A 25,004-nucleotide genomic window follows, 5' to 3' on the forward strand; every position below is an offset into this window, starting at 1 on the left:
TTTAAGAGGAAAGATCCACTTGGTTATGTCTGAAATTATTGTATACTTTGGAAAAATATCCAAATAGCCAATAGTCACTCGTAAGAGACAGATAAAACACATCAAAAATTGGCATATTCTTAAGCCCCGTAACCAATCAATAGGTAGGTATTTAATAAATTATATCTTCTGCAGCACATGCAAGACAGAATCAATGAATACATGAATAAGATGCCAATTAATGAGTTGTTTATCGTATAATCCATCACCATACTAAGTAACAGTGTAAATACAATACAAAACTTACTGTCTTGCTTGTACGTAGCTAAGAAAGAATCTATATTCTGCGCCGTCTTCCGCTTTTTATTACTTAAATAATCCGAATCTAGAACATAGCAAGAAAACATTATTAACACACATTACATTAACACCACCATATCCAACAGCAACATGCAGCTGTCATTCAAAATATTATATAAAGAATTGTGTCGATGTGTATCAAAAATACTTCAGTTGAATTATGACAAAATATAATAGAATAAATTGAGGACTTGGGTAATTTTATGCGTTGAGTCTACTCAATCAGACGAAGTTGTATGTCATCCTATAGATAGACGAAGAACTTTGACATTTATATATACAAAACCTTCAAATTAAACTTAGCAGCTACCTTTAGTTGAAGCAAGGACGTATTGTATCGCGAATGGTAATTTTATATAATTTAAAGTTGGCGTAAAGGCCTAATAAGTTACTATCCTAAGGAAAAAAATACTAGAAAAATTTGGCTAAGTACGGGGCGGACTAGATTTGTCAAGTCGCAGACTAGTGTTTATATATAGTCAGAAAATAATTGAAAGCCTAGTGTTATATTTCCATTACAACCGGTTAATTTTGAAATTTGCTTCCATCTACCGGCGAATAGTAACAACTAGTTTCATCAAACTCGGATACTGTAGCGTGTGGGGCAACCGCCATGTATAAAGCGTAGTGTTCGGCATCGGTTAAATCCAAGTCGTCCTGGAGCTTTTTAAACTGGGAAGCATCCAAGGCTAATACGCTTTCAGCCACAAGGATGGTATCACCATCTGTCGGTGGCAAGGGGTGTAAGCTCGCGGGTCGGGATAGACGAGTTTGAGAAGCTGTTTTCTCATTGTCGTCCCCGTGAAGCGAAATGTGGGTGACGCTATCCGCGTAGCTAAGGCCTGTACCGGACGCGTTATCTTTTAGAGACGTGTGAGACACGGACGACTTGAACTTGGACGGTCGCACACCGGACACGCTGCTGACAGAGCGGCCCACCGGTTTACTCTTCTTGCTCGCTTTGCCTTCAGATTTAATACTAGGAGCGGGTGATTTTTCCTTTCGTCTAAAGAGACGGGAGAGGAAGGAACGCTTCTTAGGCGCAGGTGGCAACGCCGGCTCGCTCCTAGCCGTGGTAAGTTCATTTCGACTGGTGTCTAAGTTACGCGTTATGGGTAACTGTCGACCCGGCTTCAGGAAGCTGTTCACGGAGGTCTGAGAAGTTTTAAAACCCTCGACCGAGGGAGTTTTACGAATGCGTTTGGGAGGCAAAGGAGGGGCGCGCTCGTCGTCCGTGTCCCGCTTGAGGGGCGCAAATTCTATAATGGGGCCGCGGTACGTCTGCACCTGAACATCCTCGTACTGCTCCGGATCGGAGATCAGAACGGGGTTCCTGAACGCGAGTTGGAGGCTAGTGTAAGTGCCGGCGTCGTTAAAGTCGTCGGCGTCATCGCTCTCCGCGCTGGCGACGTTCTGCAAACGCGTGCGATTCTCGGTATAGATCTCGTCGAGCTCCGCGACCTGGTCGAGGAGCTCGTCGAGGCCCTTCTCGGTTTCGAGGGGCGGGTCGGAGGCGGTGCCGTTGAGGTCGGCGATGTCGGCCTCGCCGCTGTCGCCGGAGTCGCTGGGGCTGACGCTGTCGCTGGAGCAGCTGGCGCGCTTATCGTCGTTGTTGTTGGAGTCTGTGCGGTCGGCGAGCAGCAGCGAGAGCACGTTGCGGTCGGGGAGCGCCTTGCGCGTGGTACCTGCGTAGTCGGGCGTGTACTCGAAGTCCACCGGCGCGCTGCGGGCGCCGTCCGATACTCGCTTCAGAAAAATTTTCACCTGCGAAAGGTAAATCAGTTTTTCTCAAAAATGGACGGCAAAGTCGACTTTGCCGTTTAAAAAATAGGTTGCGAAGCGCGTAGTTTATGGTCAGTCAAAAATTAAAAAGTTAAAAACATTGCAGTCTCGATTTTGGGACTGCAATGTTGCATACAAATTCCATTATTTGTCGAGTTCCAAACTTTTTAAAAGTTGAAATGGCCATATCAAATGAAGGCACAGGCCCATTAAACAGCCAAACAGATGATTAGTACCGCGACTATTTAGCTGTCTCAAATAGGTTGGCGTATTTTCGGCAGAAAAATACACTTCTATTTTTTTATTAAAAAAATAAAAAGGCGTCAAAGCTAATTTTTTCAATTGTTTCTACTTTTTTCTGTGAAAATATATACGTAAGAAAGTTGCTTTTGTAAAATATTTCTATGATATTTATATTTCTTGCACCATTTTTGAGAAAAGCACTATATATGACTCGGCTGGAAGGCTACTTGCTGGCTTCGGATTCAATTAAACGGACTCCCAAGGTCGTCCGTTTAAAACGAATCCTCAGCCTGCAAGTAGCTACTTCCGAGCCTCGACAATAATGTACTATAAGAAGCTTGATTCACTGCCATCTCGTTTAATACTTATTTGACTATGTACTATTACCTATACGGTACAGCCTGTACTGTTCTCTAAATAATTTTTTGCTTATTTTTGTAATCGCAATATAGACGTTATATTCGGCCAAATTCGTGTCAGCAATAGAAGGGCGGCTGCAATTGAAAAGCAGGCGTCAAGTCAACGAGAGCCAGCTAAGCCTTTAGTAAGTTACCTTAACGTTCTCCATGCACATGGGGTCTCGGTAGGCCGGCGCCTGGAAGGCGATGGCGACCTGTTTGTGTACCAGCACGATGTTGGCGGACGCCTCCCACACGGAGCCGTCGTCGAACGCCTGGCTGAACACCACGTCCACGTCGTCGCGGGTCACCTGAACATCACATTTTATACAGTTAGAAGACCAAGAATAAACCAAACTGTAACGAGATAATGTGTACTATTAATCGGTTTGTACCTTCTCACAGAGCAGTATGAGCTCAGTGCCGCCGCGCACGCTGGCCGCGCACGTGCTGAGCCGGTTGATCTGCAGCTCGCACATGGCCTTCTTGTCGTAGATGACGTCCGACACCACCGGGATCAGCGCCTGCTTGATCTTGCTGGTGTTGCCGCCGGGGATGTACACTTGGAAGCACAGCCGAACGGCGTTCAGATCGATGTTTTGGGGTTGGTTCTTATGACTGAAGCCAGCTGGAATGGACATGGGATTTTTTAACTTTATGAACTATACGTCAACACGAAAAGGTGAACTAGACGCCACGCGTTTAAATATTATGTGGCGTTGTAAGTAATATATGAAATGCAATAATAGTTATTTGTTTTACAAGAGGGCAAAGTTGTTGTTTAACCGCTCGTGCTAATATTGATACCCGAGCAAGCGAAAGGTTCGAAAAATGGAATCTTGAGCTTTGCGAGGGTTTCAAAGCACGAGGGTTAAACATAATTTGCCCCCAAGTGAAACACAAAATTTTTCACCACACCAACCCGAATCAAATATTAAATGTAAAATATCAAACAAAATCAAATCCAAATGAATGTTATTAAATATTTATCATCTAACATCATCATTAAAAAGTCAATTCTACCAGCAAACATAAGAAAACAACTCATAATTTGCATTCGATTACTTTGCCTCACATGTGAATAAAATGCAACTTTGCTATCAGTTTTTGAACTGCACTTTCCGAGCTGGTGTGGTGAAAAATATTTTATTTAGATTACCCTAACGGCAGCAGACGTTGCTAGCAGCCTGAAAGCGACTAATAGATTAACATAGTATAGCTGACTGATAAAACTCAAGTTATAATGTCTATAATTGAGTAAATTTGCATGCTGTTTGTCGACAGCTGAATAAGGAGGACAACAACAAACGTGAAGATCTGTAACTGTACCTACCGTTTTCAAGCAAATAAATGATTTATGATTTAATACATGGAGCGAGGAGTAGGACTCCAATACTACCTCAATTGTAAGGGCTTAAGAATATCATCAATACATTTAGACACACCCAGGTTTACAAATTATAATAATAATTTAATCACGGATATAATCATTCTACGCAGACTAAGTCGCGCGCAGATGCCGAAAATTATTTCATAATTCGTTTCGTGCACTAATTTTGATACGCAAAACTATTACACATACACAACCTACGATCTGACCATTGATTTACTCAACGATAGGGCTTATCGCTTAAATATCTTTAAAATCTTAAAATAGATTTACGTGAAATAAAAGTTACATTGTTATTGCTATAGAATAAGCTATAAAATCACTCGTCATTGTCAATTTTGCGTTTGCAATTTTCTTTAACTAAAATATGATACAATGTTATAGGTACGATGATGTGTCTTGATGCGTAAAGAGCATGTAATATTTATTTATTTTATTAAACATATGGTTGCAACAATCTCTGTAAGGTGTTATAATCTGATTAAAGTTATAGGCTTTTTAATACCTACATTTATTAACACGCTATAAATTTTGATTAACTATCTTAAGATTCTTGGTTTTTTTCACGCATTGAGAATGAGCCTTTGATTGATACCTACCAGCAAACGTGAAACGAAACGCATCTAGCCATCTATACCGAAAAATTAAAGCTCGAATTTAAAAGATTTGTTACAAATGTTAGACGTTAGACACTAGTCCATAACTTTTATCGAGATCAAATTGACCTTGACCAAATATTTCTATGAATGAAGTAGAAATGGTTATATAACAATATATTAGACGGAGGTATTAGGGCTTAGGCCGATAATGGCGTTCGGGCCGGCTGGAGCTACAAAAGAAGTATTTCCGTCCCGCTATTCCCGGCCATGACGCGCTGCGGCCAATCGTGTTATTTTCAACTATGACCTGCACCAATCTAGTTCGGTAATTAATTGCCGCCCTTATGCTAGGTCACATTAATACTGAATGGGGTCTGACACCATTACAAACGTAGCATTAGTCATAATAAAACCGTGCATCGTTATAATGACTAGTAAGTATCTACACCTAATTTATTAACGAATTAATCTGCCAGAAGATTGACTTTTACCATTAAGATGTTTTGATTTAGGTATATACCTACGTTTACTCCTTGATTCCTCATATATTAATACTAAAAGCATTTTAGTAGCATCTTCAAAGTATTTTGGTCGCTTCCCAGTATAAGTAAGTAGAAAAATATATCGTCTTGTTTTCGTGGCACTAGTTGCATTGCTAAGTGTTTTTTTGTAATTACATATTTCTAGTAAATCGTGCGTTGCGATATGTACAAACATAATCCCTCAGTACACGTGAGCCAAGTGGGGCAGTAAAATGGGTCATAAAGCAGTTATAGACGCGTTGGTTCTCGCCACGGACATTGATAGAATAACGCGATTCGCCACTGGCAGTGAATCTAATCTGGTAAAGCTTTGTTGATTGATGGTGTTCGTGTTTGTTATAGCGAACCACAATTGTAATATAGGATTAAAACGATCTATAAACATTATGAGATTTATGAGGTAGTGAATATCTATTAGACTACAAAAAATAACAAAAATCATAATGATAATACCGAGTAAAAAGGATCCAATACTGCGGTTTTAACGGTTTTTAAATGAGTCAACCGATGCAACATGTTCATTGCGTGATGTGATGTCATAGTTTGTTATTTCCTCTTAAATTTGTAGTAACACATCGTTTGGACGCATCATGGAGAATGGCTGAATCGATTCATTAGGACATTAGCCTTTTTATTATTCAAGCAAAGCAATGCCTTTTTTTATTGTTAACCCTTTGAACGCCACGCCTGTTATATACAGCGCGCCGTCGTAAACCTTACCGAAATGCACGAAGGCTGATATGATATTACACCGTAACCGTGCGCGTCTGTTGACGTCTTTGAATCTAATCATAATAATTCATACGGGGTCTGCAGTTATAAAAATACTAGGCCACCAGGACCGTAATAGACAAACCTATTAATATCAAGTCAAGTGTCACATTCGCATTAAAGTGTTTGATCATAATTAATTGGGTAAACATACCTACTCGTACCGCGGATAGCGACCAGACAGATCAGTGACCTTTATAGACCAGCGGTGGAACAAAAATGGGTTTTGATAACATTAAAGTTTTTTCTTTTTTGATATGTTATTGCATGCATGTTAAATAACATTTATGTAAAATATTAGAAAATTATAGGTGGAGCGTTCGGCCATATTTAAATATTTCAATTTTGCTAAATAACTATGTAAATATAAAATTAAAGTTACAAAAAACTGTAACATGTTCAATAACATTTTAATTTATTCACAATATTCGGTTTTTAGAAATCTGGAACAGCTGCTTTCTGGTGAACGTAAAAACACGAATTACTTTGTCAATAAAGAATTAAAGTAGCTGATATTGGCAAAATTACGATATTATCTATCAACTTAGTATACTTGTAAAAAATTAGAAATGTAGACAATGTGCTTGTCTAGATATTGATTTCTGGTTAAGCAGTATAGCCAATATTGAATTAAAGTTTGTAGAGTTAATATTACACGGTCATAATAAAGATCTTAGTTCCCACACAAAATATTAGAAATATAAAATCACGGCGACACTAAATACTGATACGTATGCATTCCGAGCTTATATTAAGTTACATTTCAAACGCGCGGCGTTTTCGCGCGCCGCGCAGTGCGTCGCGCCGTGGCAGGGGAGGCAGCGATCGACGGTGGCGGGCTAGCGGTTAGCGCGGTGCCCTTAAAAATACGCAAAGCGTTTATAAAATTATTATCAATGGTAAATAGTTATTTTGTTATTAGTACACTAATGGAAACTTACCTACCCTTATTTATTTATATAGGTACTATATAGGGATTGCCCGCGGCTTCATTCACGTAGATTTGTTATCGTGTTATAAATAATAGAAACATTTGAAAATTATTTTAGACGCATTCTCATACGACTTAGAGGATATAACCAACGGAGACGCCATGTCTAAAATTTTCGGTACAAAATAGTCTGCCGTTTTTTGCGGGGGAGGGGCACATCAAATGTATAGGTACGTCATGTCAGATAAACGTCAGTCCATACATATGGTTGACATGTGGTTGACCATTGGCCGCCTATTTTCGACAGAGGGGAACGCCTGTTAATGGCGGCTCCATTGTTAATTACTCCGAGTTATACGAATAACCACTCTCCCGTGTTTATAGTATTTTCCAAATTCAATACAGGTGTCACTGAATGACAGGTGTCATTTCAATGCAATTTTGGGTGATTTGGCGCTTTTAGGTTAGGTATAAACATGGTATAAAGATGAGATTGACACCTGTCATCCTACCCATCGAGTGTGAAAAATTTTAAGCCACTTGCAGCTTTTCTTTCCCAATTTTTGACATATTTTTGGACCCATGTTTAGAAAAGTTAGGGGCCGGGGACATATATAATTTTTTTTCTTTTAGAGCGACCAGTTCCGATAATATTTAGGTACTTTATCAATAAATAGTCGTTAGAAACCCCTATTCGTTTTCAAAGACCTATCCAACGATACCCCACACTGAGAAGTGAGATCTTGAGCATTGCGAGGGTTTCAAAACACGAGGGTTAAACAAATTTTGCCCCCAAGTGAAACGTACCTATATATTTTTTTACCACACCAACGCGAGGAAAATACTATACGTAAATCATTAAACAAATTTAAATTAACGTTATTTAATTCAATATTTATCATTTCAAAGTCAATTTTACCAGCCAACTGAGCCAATACAGGGTCATTCTCGCATTTCGTGCAAATCGGTATTATTTGCAATTTACCAAAAATGTGATGGTGTTTTCGCATATCTGTTAATGCAAGGTTGTAACATAGGACCTAAAGTATATTGGCCCGCCATGAACAATTCTAAAAAGGTGGCTATTTTCTTTATATTTACAATTAATTACCCCCACTATAATTTTCATTCCTCTCTGCATCATCTGCATGTAACGCGTGAAGTTATAACTTTGACCTCCATTTGAATCTTAAGATACTAAAAATGTTGTTGGTTGTTGGTTGGTTGGTACATGAAAACTTGTTGTTGGTTCAGTTAACAAGTAATTTAGTTATGTTTTATATCGTATAATATTATACGCTAAGAAATTAACAATAAAACTATACAGCCTTATAAGTGTATAGTCCAAGCAATTTCTTCATTACCGTCGCGAGAAATGGATTGGCTATATTTTGCTATATAACAAGGGTATATAGCACTTCCCGCGGATACAATACATTGTTCGTCAGTCAGTTGGCCGCGTGCTACCGCAGCGGTCGTCCGTATGTTGCTTTTGACGAAAATACCTACGTTCTCTCGTGTCGGGAAGGAGTGTGGTTCTGATAAATCTTCATCGCCATCTAGTGATTTATATAGTAAGTACCAATTGTACATTATTAAAATTATACCTAATTGATGTGTTTTAGGGTTGCCTTTCGGGTGGCTTATTCTTCGAAATCAAGGTCTGATATCAACCGACATAGGCGACCAAAACTTCATTCATACTTATCTTATTCATTCATTTCTTTTCCTTCCAATTTTGCCAGGGAAGGTAATGATAATGTATTTGAGACAGTGCATTTAATGGAAAGAGGGTTAAGTTATTATAAATAGAATGTTGGTATAAGCATTTAAAACTGTATGTAATAATATATAGGGTAGCCCAACTGGTGATTTTTGGATTTAACTAGAGCGCAGTAGATTAACATAACCTGCCGCTCTACATATAATACCAGACCGCACTCAAGGACTGTGCTGAGAAATTTGACACGTTAATAAGAGACTAAATGAGTTGGAATCATCTGATACCTGTCGACGATAAGGTAGAAAACGGGGCAAATGTTTGGAATAAAGAGCAGAAACCACAGGAACATAAACACAGGCCGATAGGCAATGATAGTGCCTCCGCCGTCAAAAGCGACAATTCCCAATCCGTGCGTGATAAATCTCAGAAAACTGATACCAGCAGTAAAAAGCGGTGTAAAAACCCTATCAAAGCGGTGAACCATTGCAAGTTCATCCATCTGTGGAAAATAGCGTGAGGATCGGAGGACATACGGGCATATCTGCTGTTATTCATGGTGCACTGTCGACGAACTTAAGCTCGAAGGGGACTCCAAGACTGTCAAAATAGGAGTACCCTAGACAATGTATGAATCCTGTTTATTTCCAACTATGTAGCCCGATAATCGTGGTCATTTCGTAAATCCAACGTCAATGGGAGTCAGACAAAAACCAACCAGTAATAATTTACCAAAATGTAAGGGGTCTTAACACCAAAGTAAATTTTTCGGGCTTCTATGCTGTTGGTCCAAACTACTTAGGAACCTGCATAAGGGGTCTTAACACCAAAGTAAGTTTTTCGGGCTTCTATGCTGTTGGTCCAGACTACTTAGGTACCTGCATATATCTTAAAAGGGTGTTTAGAGCATTTGAATGGTCCAATACACTCCATGCTTAATCTGGTACCTACTCTCCACAAGTACATATCCTCACCATTGGAAGATTTCACGGTTAAGACCGATCCCAAAGTCAAGGTATCCTTTTCAGCTTTAGCAAAGCTGTTTGAGTCCATACTCCATGGCACGTTGTCGAAACAAGTGAAACTATTATTCCTGTGCAACACTCAGCATGGTTTCAGAGCGAAACGGTCTGTGGAAACTAACCTGACCTTGGTTGACACCATCTCAGAACATCTGGATATGGGTATCCTGGTGGACGTCCTGTATTATGATTTCCGAAAAGCCTTCAATCGTGTGGGTAACGATGTATTCCTACACAAACTAGACGCTATTGGGTTCAATCCACATTTTCTTAACATTTTTGCCAGTTATCTGTGTGATCAACCGCAGTACGCAACGACCAGCCTGGCCACTTCGTACCAGATCCGTACCATACTCGTTCTGGTAACAGCCAAGATTCAATCTTGGGGCCTTCCCTATTTGGAATAATGGTTAATGACCTGCCCTCGGTTATTCATAACGCTCGTTGTCTACTCTACGCCGACGATCTTAAATTGGTATATTGAGTTGAGAAGGAGGAGGATTGTACCTATAAGTTGCTGCAGGAGTATGTTTCATCTCTGTTCCAATGGAGTCGGGATAACAAACTGACTTCCAATGCGGCTAAGTGGCAAGTGTCCCAGCAAACATTATAAGATTTTTTTCCTAGGCTCGAAGAAGATTTTACCAATTTAATTAAAAATCCTAAGTCACCAATTATTTTACGTATTGTACACTTTTACTTCCAAGTCAAAATGTTGGGTCAATAAAACCTAAATTTCACTTCATAAATACACCATGAAGTCAGGGACTTACGGGTTGAAAATAAGGCGAAATGTTAGGTAAAATTAACCTTGAACTCTGACCAGTAGGTCAAAACTACTAATAAGGCATTTTAGGTGTATTTGCGACGTAATTCTTTCTTATACGGGGACTATGAAGTCACGGACATAATGGTTGAAAATAAGTCGAATTACTAGGTAAAATTAACTTCGAACCCTGACCAATAGGTCAAATGTACTAATAAGGCATTTTAGGTGTATATGCGACGTAATTATTTCTTATACGGAGACCTTTAGGTCGTCGATTTTATGTCGATTTTATCTACTAATTTTAGGTATATGTTACTTAAAATAGATACCAAATTGCGACCATATAGTTTAAAAAACTTGTAAAGTACTATCAATACCAAGTAAGTTGTTATATCTTGAATGGTGCCATCGCACGGTACTTCATTTTGCTAATATTCAAAATAAAACAATATTTTTGATCGAGTCAATACACACAAATATTCAATTACAATACTCAATTACAAGCAAATATATGCATTTTGATTTTATAAACTGTTGAAAACTTAAATATTTCAAAAGCCGATCGATAGTTTTGTATGTAAACCTAACATACTGCACGAAAAAATTTCCTGCGCACTAGTTTCATCGTTCTTCATCTGTGTAATCGGCCTAAATTATTTTACATGACTTAGGGGCCGCCATTATCATTGTACAACTTAAAGTTGTTTTCTTGTTAGACATTTTGTTTCTGAGTGAAAACAATATATGTATAAAGGGGCCCACTGATTAACAGTCCGCCGGACGGTATCGGCCTGTCAGTTAGAACAAAATTTTGACAGTTCCGAACAACTGACAGGCTGATGCCGTCCGGCGGACTGTTAATCAGTGGGCCCCTTAAGTGTAATGTATGTGTCTCGTTTTCTCTTCATCGCGTCTCATCTAAATATTGCCCCGCAGAGTAATTATATGGTAAAATATATGTCACCATCACGTCTAAAGGTGGTAAAGATTAGTACATTTCAACTACGCGGCACGTCGTGGCGACGTCGAATCCACGTCGGAAACATGACCTAGTGTTGACCTAATGGGTGTAATCACTAAATTACCATCAATAAATACGTCGCCGGCACGTGCTTTTTTTCCCCATTTATGTCGACTCGACGTGCCGACGACATCGATTCGAGGTGCCTCATTTAGGTCACCGTAAATTGTGCGACCTAAACTAGGTGCTTTTCTCGGAATATTGACCAAAAATGTTTGCTGGGGCGTAGTTTTAATCGAGCCCTATTTCCTACACATGCTCAATATTTTCTTGGACCTGAGCCAATAGACTCTTGGATCAATAGACTCTTGTAATAACAAGAGTCGTCTCAGTAAAGGATCTTGCGGTCATGTTCGATACGCGGCTAACATTTCACGACCACACCAAAGCACTTGGTACTGTAGCTTCACTAGATTAGGCTTTGTCACTCGCAACGTCAGGGAATTCCATGACCCTTGCCCCATAAAAGTGTTTTACAATGCTCTGGTCAGAAGCAAGTTGGAGGCGTCAGCATTAGCCTGGATCCCTTACGAGTCAACGTACATTCTACTATTGGAAAAGGTCCAAAAGAATTTCCTTAGGATGTATTACCAAAAAATATTTATTTAAGGAACCCTTGGCTTCATTTCTTTGGAGGTGAGGCGCAACTTAAGCCTACTACTTTTAGCTTGTTGGGCTTTTCGTAGAAACTCTGACTGCCTTGAACTAGTAGAGAAGCTTGTAAGACTTTTTGTACCGGACATTAGAAATATAACCCTTAGACTTCTCCTGGTGCAAATAAAGCTTTTTTATTGCGATTTCATAAGTTTGTTTCATTACCGTCCACTGATAAAATTACCATCCATGCCCATTTCATTACCAGCACGTAGTTCATTACCAACAGTCTTGTTAAATGAAAAGGAATAAGGTTACGAAGGTGCCTTTAGCATAAAAGTGTCAATAAATGAACCCACAAAGCATTGAAAACCCAAAAATTTACCATTTAAAAAAAAATTACAAATCGAGAGAACATCACCGATTTGTACGAAATAAGAGAACGACCCTATATAACGGAAACAACTAAAAATTTGCATCAAATAAAATGCCACTCTTCTTATCTGTTTCGAACAATCAAAACAGCTGCATGATGTGGTGTAAATTTTATTTAACCCTCGTCCCTTGAAACCTTCACTATTCAAGATTCAACTTTACGAACCACTCGCTACGCTCGTTGTCATATATATACCTACTTGGATATGTGTGGGTAGTGGAATAAAGATCAGTCTTACAACCACCGTACGTGTGTCATTTATTCCTCCGTCCCAATACATATTTTACATGACGCAGCCGGTAAGATACGAACCTACGCTCCCAAAGGGAATCTGATTTCCAATCTGGTCAATTTTGGATTGTTTCGCTTGTTCCGGGATTAATATTAGCACGAGCGGTTAATCAACTACTTTTCTCCTTGTAAAACAAATATACTTATAAGGTAGGTGAGGTGCAGGCATAATATGAGACCTGGCCCTGGTTATTCCCACTAGTTACCACCAAGTTGTTACCAAAATAACTAATTACAGCAATCTATATTTATACTAAGTATACTATACTATTTATTTTGTTTTTATTAGTATCGAAATTTAACAAAATTTTGGTGGTAACTACTGGGAAAAAAATCCCACCTTTTACCAGTGGTAACTACTGGGAAAAATAATTCCCAGTAGTTTCCACCAACTCGGTTTGGTGGTAGTTACCACTGGTAACAGGTGGGATCTTTTCCCCAGCTATTATATAATCTGTGCCACTGGTAATAACTTGGTGCCCTTGGTGGTAACTAGTGGGAATAACCCCGGATAACAAGGCCCAGCATTCTAAAATAGCAGTTGCTCTAGTATTATAGTTTTTATTATTATTTTTTGTTTTAATCTGTGTTGTAAATGTATATGGGTGCGAACAGAATTTATCTAACTGAGTAAGGAGGGGAAAATTTGTATTGATTATTCCCTATTATTCATGAACTTGTACTTGTTGCTAAGAAGGCCCACTGTCAGTGCAGGTAAAAAGGTCCAGTCCCGGGCGTCAAACTACTATGAAATTATGACGTATAAGTAAATAACACTTGCACTGCGTGGACTGCCAAAATCTCTGCAGATTTTTCTTGGTCTAACTCTAGCGTTTTTTTTAATATTTTGTTAAATAACTATTTATTTACGATACAAGTGCGAAAAATATAAATTTCGCAACGAGTGACGAATTTTGAAACACGGCCGAAGGGAGTGTTTTAGTAAACACCTATACGACCTTTATAAAGTAGGTAGTCACTTGTAATTTTATGTTAAATTCAGTATAGGCGGCTAACACAATGGGAACAAATAACAAAAAATACAACCTTATTACAACAAAATTATAATTTCAGTACTTGCTTTATATATCTGTTTATACCTAATAACAATTTTTAAGTAAACTTCTGCAACTTTACATTATTATCTGCAGATTTTCTATAATCATTCATATTTTTATAAACCTAATAACAATTTTTAAGTAAACTTCTGCAACTTTACATTATTATCTGCAGATTTTCTATAATCATTCATATTTGTATAAACCTAATAACAATTTTTAAGTAAACTTCTGCAACTTTACATTATTATCTGCAGATTTTCTATAATCATTCATATTTGTATAAACCTAATAACAATTTTTAAGTAAACTTTTGCAACTTTACATTATGATCTGCAGATTTTCTATAATCATTCATATTTGTATAAACCTAATAACAATTTTTAAGTAAACTTCTGCAACTTTACATTATTATCTGCAGATTTTCTATAATCATTCATATTTGTATAAACCTAAAACAATTTTTAAGTAAACTTTTGCAACTTTACATTATTATGTGCAGATTTTCTATAATCATTCATATTTGTATAAACCTAATAACATTTTTTAAGTAAACTTCTGCAACTTTACATTATTATCTGCAGATTTTCTATAATCATTCATATTTGTATAAACCAAATAACAATTTTTAAGTAAACTTTTGCAACTTTACATTATTATCTGCAGATTTTCTATAATCATTCATATTTGTATAAACCTAATAACAATTTTTAAGTAAACTTCTGCAACTTTACATTATTATCTGCAGATTTTCTATAATCATTCATATTTGTATAAACCTAATAACAATTTTTAAGTAAACTTCTGCAACTTTACATTATTATCTGCAGATTTTCTATAATCATTCATATTTGTATAAACCTAATAACAATTTTTAAGTAAACTTTTGCAACTTTACATTATTATCTGCAGATTTTCTATAATCATTCATATTTGTATAAACCTAATAACAATTTTTAAGTAAACTTCTGCAACTTTACATTATTATCTGCAGATTTTCTATAATCATTCATATTTGTATAAACCTAATAACAATTTTTAAGTAAACTTCTGCAACTTTACATTATTATCTGCAGATTTTCTATAATCATTCATATTTGTATAAACCTAAAACAATTTTTAAGTAAACTTTTGCAACTTTACATTATTATGTGCAGATTTTCTATAATCATTCATATTTGTGTAAACCTAAAACAATTTAAGTGAACTTTTGCAACTTTTCATTATTTTGTACAGATTTTTCTATAATTATTCATATTTGTATAAACCTAATAACAATTCTTAAGTGAACTTTTGCAACTTTTCATTATTTTGTACAGATTTTTCTATAATTATTCATATTTGTATATAGGGTATTTTTAAGTGAACTTCTGCAACTTTTCATTATTTTGTACAGATTTTAATATAATTATTCATATTTGTATATACCCTAATAACAATTTTTAAGTCGACTTCAGCAACTTTACATTATTCTGTACAGATTTTTCTATAATCATTCATATTTGACCTAATTTACAATTTTTAATTTAAATTCCGCAACTTAACATTATTCTGTGCAGATCTTCTATAATCATTAATATCTGTAGGTATACCTAAAAAACTGATTTAAGTGAACTTCTGCAACTTTTCATTATTTTGTACAGATTTTTCTATAAGTAATTATTTATATTTGTATACATATTTGTGCCCTAATAACAATTATTAAGTCAACTTCAGCAACTTTACATTATTTTGTGCAGATTTTCTATAATCATTCATATTTGTATAAACCTAATAACAATTTTTAAGTGAACTTTTGCAACTTTACATTATTCTGTGCAGGTTTTCTATAATCATTAATGTCTGTAGGTGTATACCTAATAACAAATTTAAGTGAACTTCTGCAACTTTTCATTATTTTGTACAGATTTTTCTATAATTATTCATATTTGTATATACCCTAATAACAATTTTTAAGTCGACTTCAGCAACTTTACATTATTCTGTACAGATTTTTCTATAATCATTCATATTTGACCTAAAAACAATTTTTAAGTGAACATCTGCAACCTTACATTATCATGTGCTGATTTTCTATAATATCATTCATATTTGACCTAATAACTAATTTAAGTGAACTTCTCCAACTTTTCATTATTTTGTACAGATTTTAATATAATTATTCCTTTTTTATATATTCCCTGATAACAATTTTTAAGTCGACTTCAGCAACTTTACATTATTCTGTACAGATTTTTCTATAATCATTCATATTTGACCTAATAACTAATTTAAGTGAACTTCTCCAACTTTTCATTATTTTGTACAGATTTTAATATAATTATTCCTTTTTTATATATTCCCTGATAACAATTTTTAAGTCGACTTCAGCAACTTTACATTATTCTGTACAGATTTTTCTATAATCATTCATATTTTCACAAAATTACTATAACTGTACGTAATACTTATTCTCAATTATTATTTGTGCAGCTTTGCACATTATACCAATATCATAATCATTATTACCGAATTACCGATAATCTCCTGCAACTTGACACACTATTTCGTATAGGATTAAATAGTCAAATCAAACCGTCATTAATATCTTCCTTTTTTAGTAAAATACATATAAATAATCGAATTTAAACTGTTGTGAGACATACTAACATTGAATAATTTTACGGTTTAGACTCACTTGTTTTTAGTCACTCGCGCGACATGTTTCGGAGAGCCTAGGTCTCCTTTCTCAAGCACTAACAGTTCGAGCGGCGACAGCGTGCGACACGGCGAGCCGCAGTACGCGATACACGGCCGTCGTGAACGCTGCTCGCACTGTTAGTGCTTGAGAAAGGAGACCTAGGCTCTCCGAAACATGTCGCGCGAGTGACTAAAAACAAGTGAGTTTAAACCGTAAATTTATTCTACATATAAATAGTTACGGATTCGGAACGTTCTAATATAATCTATGAGAGTTTTTGTCTTTTTCCGGACTTTTTAATTGCTACTGACCCTGATGGAACATTTACATTATCAACAATATTTGGAGCTATATTCTCCTTAAAAGTATCAATGTTGTCCTTTTCATGTACACTATTATCACAGATGGTGTCATTAATCACGTTATTCATATGGACTTCCGTTTCAACATCGAATGCTGTTTCAGTTGTATCTACATCGCCGCAACATTTTTTGTCTGTGCAATGTATGCATAGTGCCGTGCACTTCAACCCGGCTTTAATGCACGTGCAGGTTCCTTTACACTCCAACTTGCATTTACATGATATCATCTTTAAGATTTCGTCAGGTGCTGGGTTCTCAGTTGTTGTAATAGGAGCCATGCCGGAAGCTTGCTTTTCCCAGCCCCAATCTGTTGGATTAAGTTCATTACCTAACCATTTCTGGATCTGATAGTATACTCGTAGAGAATGTTGTTTTGCTGCAGATGAAGTCGGCGGAAGAGTTGCAAGATCAGTGGAGCTTTTTGTTAAAGACTGAGCAAATCGTTCATATCTCAGGATATTTATATTAGTTGTCTTGTTACCTCCATAAAGTTCACAAAATAATATCTCTCCAGCTTTCGCAATTTCTTCGTGTGAACTGCAGGGATCATTAAATGCGTTTGTTGCTTGTTTTAAGCTAATATTTTTCATTATTTTTGTGCATACTTTTCGTTTCCCTTGTCTGTAAATAGCTGATGTTGTGTCGCAACCAGTAAATGCGTGGGATAATAAAACAATGTCGTGATTGGCTTTAAAACTATCGGCGTTGTATAGTTTCGTGGTTATTTTGCCTTTTCCGGGTTTCATCAACACTATGTCGGGCTGTTTTTTCGATGTCAGTAAAACTAAGAGGTCGATATCCTCGCCAACTACTACTACTTTGTTGTATTTTTTGGTGTTAGCTATTTCGATCGCTGTGGAAATTATAAGGGTATCTGCATCATCTTTGCTTTGAAAAACCGGAATGTTTTCAGTTTTTAGTTGTGACGTCAGCATGGTTATAAGTCGGCTTTTATTCTGATCATTTGACAAAAATTGATCTTGTGCCATTGTGGCTTCTGAACTTTCCTGGATAACAATGCAAGTATTTATTCTTCCCTTCGCACGCCTTTTTCTTTCTTGGTTTTTTACGCAGTTTTCGTTTTCATATCCATCAAATACTACCGCAGGGTTTGTGAATTTCTTTACATAATCTACGTATTTTTTACAAATCACAGAGTATGTTGTGTTTTTTTGCCATACCACTCGATGTAACAATAGTCCGCCATCAATGACATGGGCTTCATTTTTTAAATTTACATCGTCACACAGCTGGTCCTGGTCCGCGGAGTTCGGGGTTATAGGCGTAAACATTTCATAAAAGATTGATTTGTTGGTTTTGCGCATTCCGTTCTTATCAAACAGTGATAGAGGGTAAGGTGAAAGCTCGTATTGCAGATAAGTTTTTAATTCATCCTGGGACTTTTTCAAGAAAGAAATCCGCTTGAATATTAAATCTGGTTCTATTGAGACTTTCTTCTCTTCAATAGATATTGATAAATTGACATTCGCAAGCGGTTGTACGGTCTCTTTGCGTGAATATTTTATCTGTGCAAAGGATGTTCCTTTTCTGTCTTTCATGATATTTTTACCAATCTCAACGGCTTTATGGGGGTTGATCTTATCATTACCAACTACCCCTGTACTAATTGAAATGATGTCAGACGTGTTTGGAAATGGGTTATGTTCATTAAACCATTGCGACAAATGTTCTAAGTCTTTGGCATCTTTAGACATTCTAGACGAAGAACCGTCCTTGTGACTATAAATTTTAACTGAAGCGTCACAAAAATTCTCAACTTCTTCGGTGATACTGTGCAGTATTGGCAATCCTAAAATCCACTTGCTTAAAACATTATCCGAGAAACCGCGACCCTGCGTGAGCCCTCCTGACACTTTCATTGACCTCATTAACGTTTGCTCTATAGTCATATCTGACCAGGTTCCCGAACAAGGTTTTTGTGTCCTCCGCACAGTGAACATTTTTTCAGAAATAAACCTTTTATAACATTCCGGTATCATAACCGCTTCTAAATTGTCCATTTCTTGAGCATAGAGACTTGCTGACTTAGCGTAATTGAAATGGCCGGCGGCATGAAAGTAGGGCAGCATTTCTTTCACACATTTGAGATGTAAATTCCAGTCGCCGATTCTCTCAGCTTTGATAAAATTCTGGATAAGAAGAGTCATCTTAAAATAAGAGACCCACAGCATGGATGTTGGACCCCTTCCTTCAAGTTCTTGCAATGATGTAACGAACTTATCCAAAACTGATTGCAATATTTCATTATTCATTTCTTTGTTTTGGTCGCCATCTATCATTTTAAACAAAACACTCTCCATCTCAATCTTTTCATTAAAATCAATTTCCACATTACTTATTATTATTCTAAATAATGCTAGACTTGAAAGCATATGCGCTCTGACCGCACGTTCGTAATGGTGGCCCATAATCATTTTCTCTAAAGATCCCATGGCATATATTTTAGCCCACAATTCCTTTAGCCCACTGCCTGCCATTATTTTGCCAATGGCTCCCATAAATGACATTAAAAGGTGGAATCCTCCCAACCTTAAAATAATTTTAGACACTAATGCATCTTGGGAGGATTTTACTATTTCTTGGGCCTTTTGATACAATGGCTGGTCAAAGGTTACTATACAGTCTATGCCAGATTGCTTACATTTTTCTGCAGCATACTTTAATGCTGTGAGAATCGTGTCATAATTTGATGCAGGAGCATTTATAAATGGTATAGGCCTGATTTCACAGATTTGTTCATTTTTCACATCATCCTTTTGTGTCAACATCATAAATGAATTGAAGCCAGGAGTATCTGGGAAACATTCTGATTTTCCATACATCCATAAGAAGTCTGTTATTGTCATTATAAACGTGTCTTCATTGACCATCGATGGATCGAATCGCACTATATCAAGTCCAGAGTTCATTGATTTGATATGTGTTTGTAAAGGAATTTGTTCAAAACGTTTCATGAAGCTTTGTGGGATGTAATTTAGTCTTGGAATACTTTCATTTAAACTAAGCGTTTGGGGTGGATTTAAGCACTGGATTCCTCCCATTGTGTGAAATGTGTTATTACCATCTATGGTGTGGACATTTACATCTGCATTATCAAACACGAATTGTGTAAAAGCTGGACAACTCGGCTTTGGTGTATACGTCGCTATGGCTGAAACTTGAAATTTCAAAGTTTCATCATAGGTTGAACAAAAACCCATTCCGCTGAATAAATCAATTAGGTACCTCGACGCATACTTGTGATGTATCAAAGACGATAGCCCGAGAAGTACTGGTGACCTAAAAGTACGAGGCCTAGCAGCACTAACGATACCATGTGCTAAAGCGACGCATTTTCTTTCGTAAGATTCATTATCTTTGTTTTTATTGGTCATGATAATTATTCGCAACAATCTGAGCAACGAATCCGGGCAATCTTTTTCTGCGTCATTTAAAAAAGCAGTCGGCGGTGGATAAAAATCTGTCTTGTAAACGCGAGAGGTCACTTCTTCTAAAATAATTTTTGCAGCTGCTTCTACTATCCGTTGTTTTTCAGCTACGACATTTTCCTTTCGGGCTTCGTACCAACTGGTTTGTATTATTTGGGAGCAGTTTGATAACATGCATATTATAGAAGGGTTCCCCGCAGTAATAATAATATCATCACCATACTTTTTGCGCAAGTTATATTTGATGACATAGTCAGTTGGCAAATCGACACCAGGATACGCATCTCTGATGTCTTGAAGGGAGAACTGACAGTCCTCTGTATTTGTTTCCAAATACTGATAAATCAGATTCATTGCCTCGGCGTTTTCTGGTGCTTGCTGCTTTCCCCGACTTCCTCCAACTGCTCGGTAAGGGTGGCAAAACTTTGCATAACAATGACCATGGTAAACTGCCTTCTTCTCTTTGAGATCGACATCTTGTATACGTCTCTGTACCTGAAAATGCAATTTCTACATTATTCAAAATTATTAAATACAGGAGGTATAAATTATTAACTTGACAACAGGTCTGGCCGTTGTAGTGACCCTGCCTTTGAAGCCGATAGGCCTGGGTTCGAATCCTGCGGTAAGGGCATTTATTTGTGTGATGAACATAGATATTTATTCCTGAGTCATGTGTTTTCAATGTATATATTTAAGTATGTGGGTCGTTCTACCGTTTCGTGCCGATTTGCTATCCGAGCCCACATGAAGCCTTAATTTTTTTTTTTACATGTGGTTATTTTTAAAAGGTATGTTTATGTAGTACGGAAAATGCGCCAGTTTTGGAATTTAGCTAACCCTAATGATCTATTAAATAAAAATTAAAAACATGCAAAAAATTCATTTCCTTCGACCTAAAATGGCGTTCGAAAATAAAAAAAACACTATTATTTGCAGATACACCCTACTTTCCATTATTGTTTATAAATAAGCACATAATAGGTATTATAATAGTACATGGTACGTATTTTTAAATTTAAATTATCATAGAGAGAACGCACTTTTTAATTTTGTCACGCGAAAGACTTATTTTTCATTCTAAAAAATTGCCACTCATGCCAAATCTAAACGCGCCTTTATTCACGAATACCTGTGATTGCTACGTGTTTTTACTATGTGGGCCGGCACACATACCCACCATACGACGTCGTATCGTGGGACGACGCGGCGTCGTCTCACGTTGCGACGTCGTGTAACGTTGCAACGTCGTGTCGTAGAAATCTACGACGTCGTATCGTGGGCACTATACGACGCCGTGTCACGTTGCGGCGTCGTGTCGTAGAAACCTACGACGTCGTATCGCGAGCACTATACGATGCCATATAACGTTGCGACGCCGTGTCGTAAAAACCTACGGCGTAAACCGTAAGTAAACTTTATGCGACTTCTTAAGAGGTAATAGCAGCAAAACAAGAACATGTCTGTTGCAATCCTTATATCTTGATTAACTGCGATTATTTTTTACATTTTCAACGTCATGGTAGTAACATGCCGTAAATCCGTAAATGTTACCATGGTTACCATTACAATTTGACACTGGGTTAACGGTTGAACCGCTTAACCTCGGGTTAGTGGGATGGTGCAAGTGGCAGAGTCTGCAGATAAATGAAAATAGGTAGGCACTTACTTCTGTATGAAGAAGATTAAAAGCTTTGAAAACAAAAAAATACAGTTGTCTATTACACAAATAATATTGAATTACTTGTATTAAACGGTTTTATACAAATAATTCAATACTTGTGGAAAATTCTTAATCAATAATTTTTCACGATTCATATTTTATTGACAGATATAGCGATTCATATGTTATGAAAGACGTGACAGATAGACCGACAGATAGTCATAAGGGTTTTTTGTACGGAACCACCTTTTTTGTACGAATACCCTAAAAAGCATAATATGTATTAAGAATAGCGCTAAAATATATGCATGTAGTGACTATTTACCGTCATTGCCATTATCTACTAGAGCCTCTGCGAGCTGTCTTGCGAGCCTCACGCCATTATGAAATAAAAGTGTATGGCCTTGTAGTATGAAGGCGTATGACATATGAGTATAATTATTAATTTGTTGTGCTAACGGTACTTTCGAATCGTAGTCTGATTGTGGTCAACTAAAACTACGATACGATATCGTGTCGTGAATCAATCTATTTACACCGTAGATTTCCACGTTACGGCGCCGCAACGTGACACGACGTCGTAAAATGCCCAGACACGCCGTCGTATTGTGCCGCGACGCGATGTCGTATCGCGCCACGATACGATGTCGTAACGTTACACGATGCCGCAACGTGAGACGATGTCGCGTCGTCTCACGATACGACGTCGCATCGTGGGTATGTGTGCCGGCCCTAGTCTACCGCAATACGTCAACGAAGGAGGTTTCGCGCTCTTGATTTACGAGTAATTTTGGTTCTCCTCACCGGAAAGGCACTTTGGCACTCATTATTTCCCATTAAGTAAATTGGTGCTATCTATTGCAAAAAAATCAGCTTGTTAATAATCTGTTAGCATTTTGGTATATCTTCATTACTTTTACTTGGTGACATTCTAGCCTTCAAAACGATAAAGAAATTTAAAAAAACCGTCGAAAGTTTATTCCACTCCAATTCATCCCTCTCCATTCCCTCCAATATTTTCTGGTGAAGGAAATGAACCAGTTTGGAAGGAAATGACCAATAATTTTGTATGACAGATGTGATACCTTTTTATGTTTTTAGCCCACAGCCCAAGAGTTATGCACACATACGCTCTAAAATCATAACTCTCATGTTTTGAAACGTATGTATGTCCAATTTTTTCGACTTCGTTAGACAGTTTGACAGAGTTTCAGAACTTAACCCCCGGTAATCTATACCCGACACTATGTCATGGAAATCCTGTTGGTTGTGGATATTGCATATAAATAAGCAGATAGGCGCGTAAGTAGTTTTTTTTTTTCATGGCAAATATTGTAAATATATCGGATAGATACATCATATTTCCAACATTTTATAAATGCGGAATATTTTGGACATATGACCCCATTGAAACTTATCTAACGCCTGTTAATGTAAAATTTATGCTAATTAAAATACTGAAAACTTTTGATAGTCCTTGAATAAAGCTCAAGAGCGAGCTCTCCAACGCCAGATATTTATGAGGAGGGTTCCACAAAGATCTGCTCCCGGGAGCCTCTTCCTGTGCTAAGTTAAAAAAACAGGTTCGCTGTATCAGGGAAATTTCTTGTAACTTTGTAACCGTCTAGAGGCGAAGCATTAGGAAAATCTAGAAAGTTCATGAAACAATGGTCCAACACCATCTAGAACTGGAGAAGAGCGTCCCATTCCCACCCCTTTCTGCGAGTTCCGCAAAGAAAGAGCAGCAGCTCGGAGCGTCCGATTGTGGCGCGCTTTCCTGCGAGGCTGAAAGCCGAGCTTTCACAGGAGAGTAGACCTTAAATTGTTCCAATGCCCAATTGCAAGCAATGCCGAAAGCCGGGCTCCGCAAAAGGTGTTAAAAATTTATTTTAACTACAGCAGCAGCGGCAGCTGGCAGCGGGCGCAATCATGCGAGCTCAAAGACCTCTTCAATGGAGCTGACCTCAAACAAGAATCGATAGCCGAATGTATCAAAAAGTAAGGCTGAAGTCCCGGGGGAGCTTCAGATAGGGGCACATTTCCGTACAAGGCCAAATATCAATCTGCAAGAGAGCAGAACTTGGCTAAGTGAGGCCAAAGGCCGAGGTCCGCATAAACGCTGAAGGCCCAGTCCGTCTGATCACGTTGTACTTACATAAAAGGCCTAACTGCGAGACAAGAGCGCTTGAAATGTAACCAATGTGATCTTGGACCCTCCTGCGGCTTGACCTTTGCATTTTTCCTCGAAAGCGCAACTTGTTGAGTCTACAACCCTATGGAGTTTGTTATTTATAATAAGTATATTGATTATTGGGGCGTACTCGGCCTTTGGCCTCTAACTACACAGGGTTTTGGTGTTTCGTAGAGTACGCTCTTCGACCTCCAACGGCTTTAGAGCTCAACATCGTGTTTGCTGTCCGCTAGTTTGCTTTTGAATAGACCCCTATTTGTTCGTCTCCAAGCTCTGCTGTCCTGCAGCTATGCCCTCGGCCCGCCGTTGCCTTTGAAACGACATATCATGGTCGTGTCCGAAATGTAATCTTCTGGCCCACTACATTATTTAAATAAAACAGCACCCTACTGGAAAGTTTAAAATTATGCCGCAATTCTCTCCCGAATAATATATTTTATTATAAATAACGATGGTTTTTTTTATAACAATTTCTAGATAATTTAAGCTTTTTTAATTTCATTTATGTAAGCAGTTTTTTACATTACATATCTCATTATTATTATGATCCTAGTTCTGACAAATAATGAGACCGAAGACGAATACTGAAACATCGTGAAAAGTATTGTTAAAAAGTAGATTATTATTTTAAATAGGTCAACAGGGTAGATATACTTAAAAGCCAAATACTTGTATTTAAAATGCAAATTAAAATGCAAAATACCTATTTTGTATTTTGTATTTAAATACCTTTTGAAGAAAACTATTTTGTAT

General features: G+C 37.3%; 1 protein-coding gene across 3 annotated transcripts in view; it reads right to left on the minus strand.

The window, feature by feature from the left end:
• LOC134794991 (embryonic polarity protein dorsal-like) overlaps positions 1-25,004 on the minus strand; it is a 65,106-nt gene that overhangs the window by 12,423 nt on the left and 27,679 nt on the right. For 2 of the 3 annotated variants that reach the window (XM_063766860.1, XM_063766853.1), the window contains exons 6-8: positions 3,158-3,390; positions 2,918-3,073; positions 295-2,103 (exon numbers count right to left, since the gene is read on the minus strand). In XM_063766860.1, coding sequence (XP_063622930.1) covers positions 865-2,103; positions 2,918-3,073; positions 3,158-3,390 — 1,628 coding nt within the window. In that variant the 3' untranslated portion in view covers positions 295-864. Of the gene's footprint in view, positions 1-286; positions 2,104-2,917; positions 3,074-3,157; positions 3,391-25,004 lie in introns of those variants that run through there. The other variant, XM_063766864.1, reaches the window with a different exon arrangement.

Source organism: Cydia splendana, chromosome 1, assembly GCF_910591565.1.
Source record: "Cydia splendana chromosome 1, ilCydSple1.2, whole genome shotgun sequence".
Classification (NCBI taxonomy): domain Eukaryota; kingdom Metazoa; phylum Arthropoda; class Insecta; order Lepidoptera; family Tortricidae; genus Cydia; species Cydia splendana.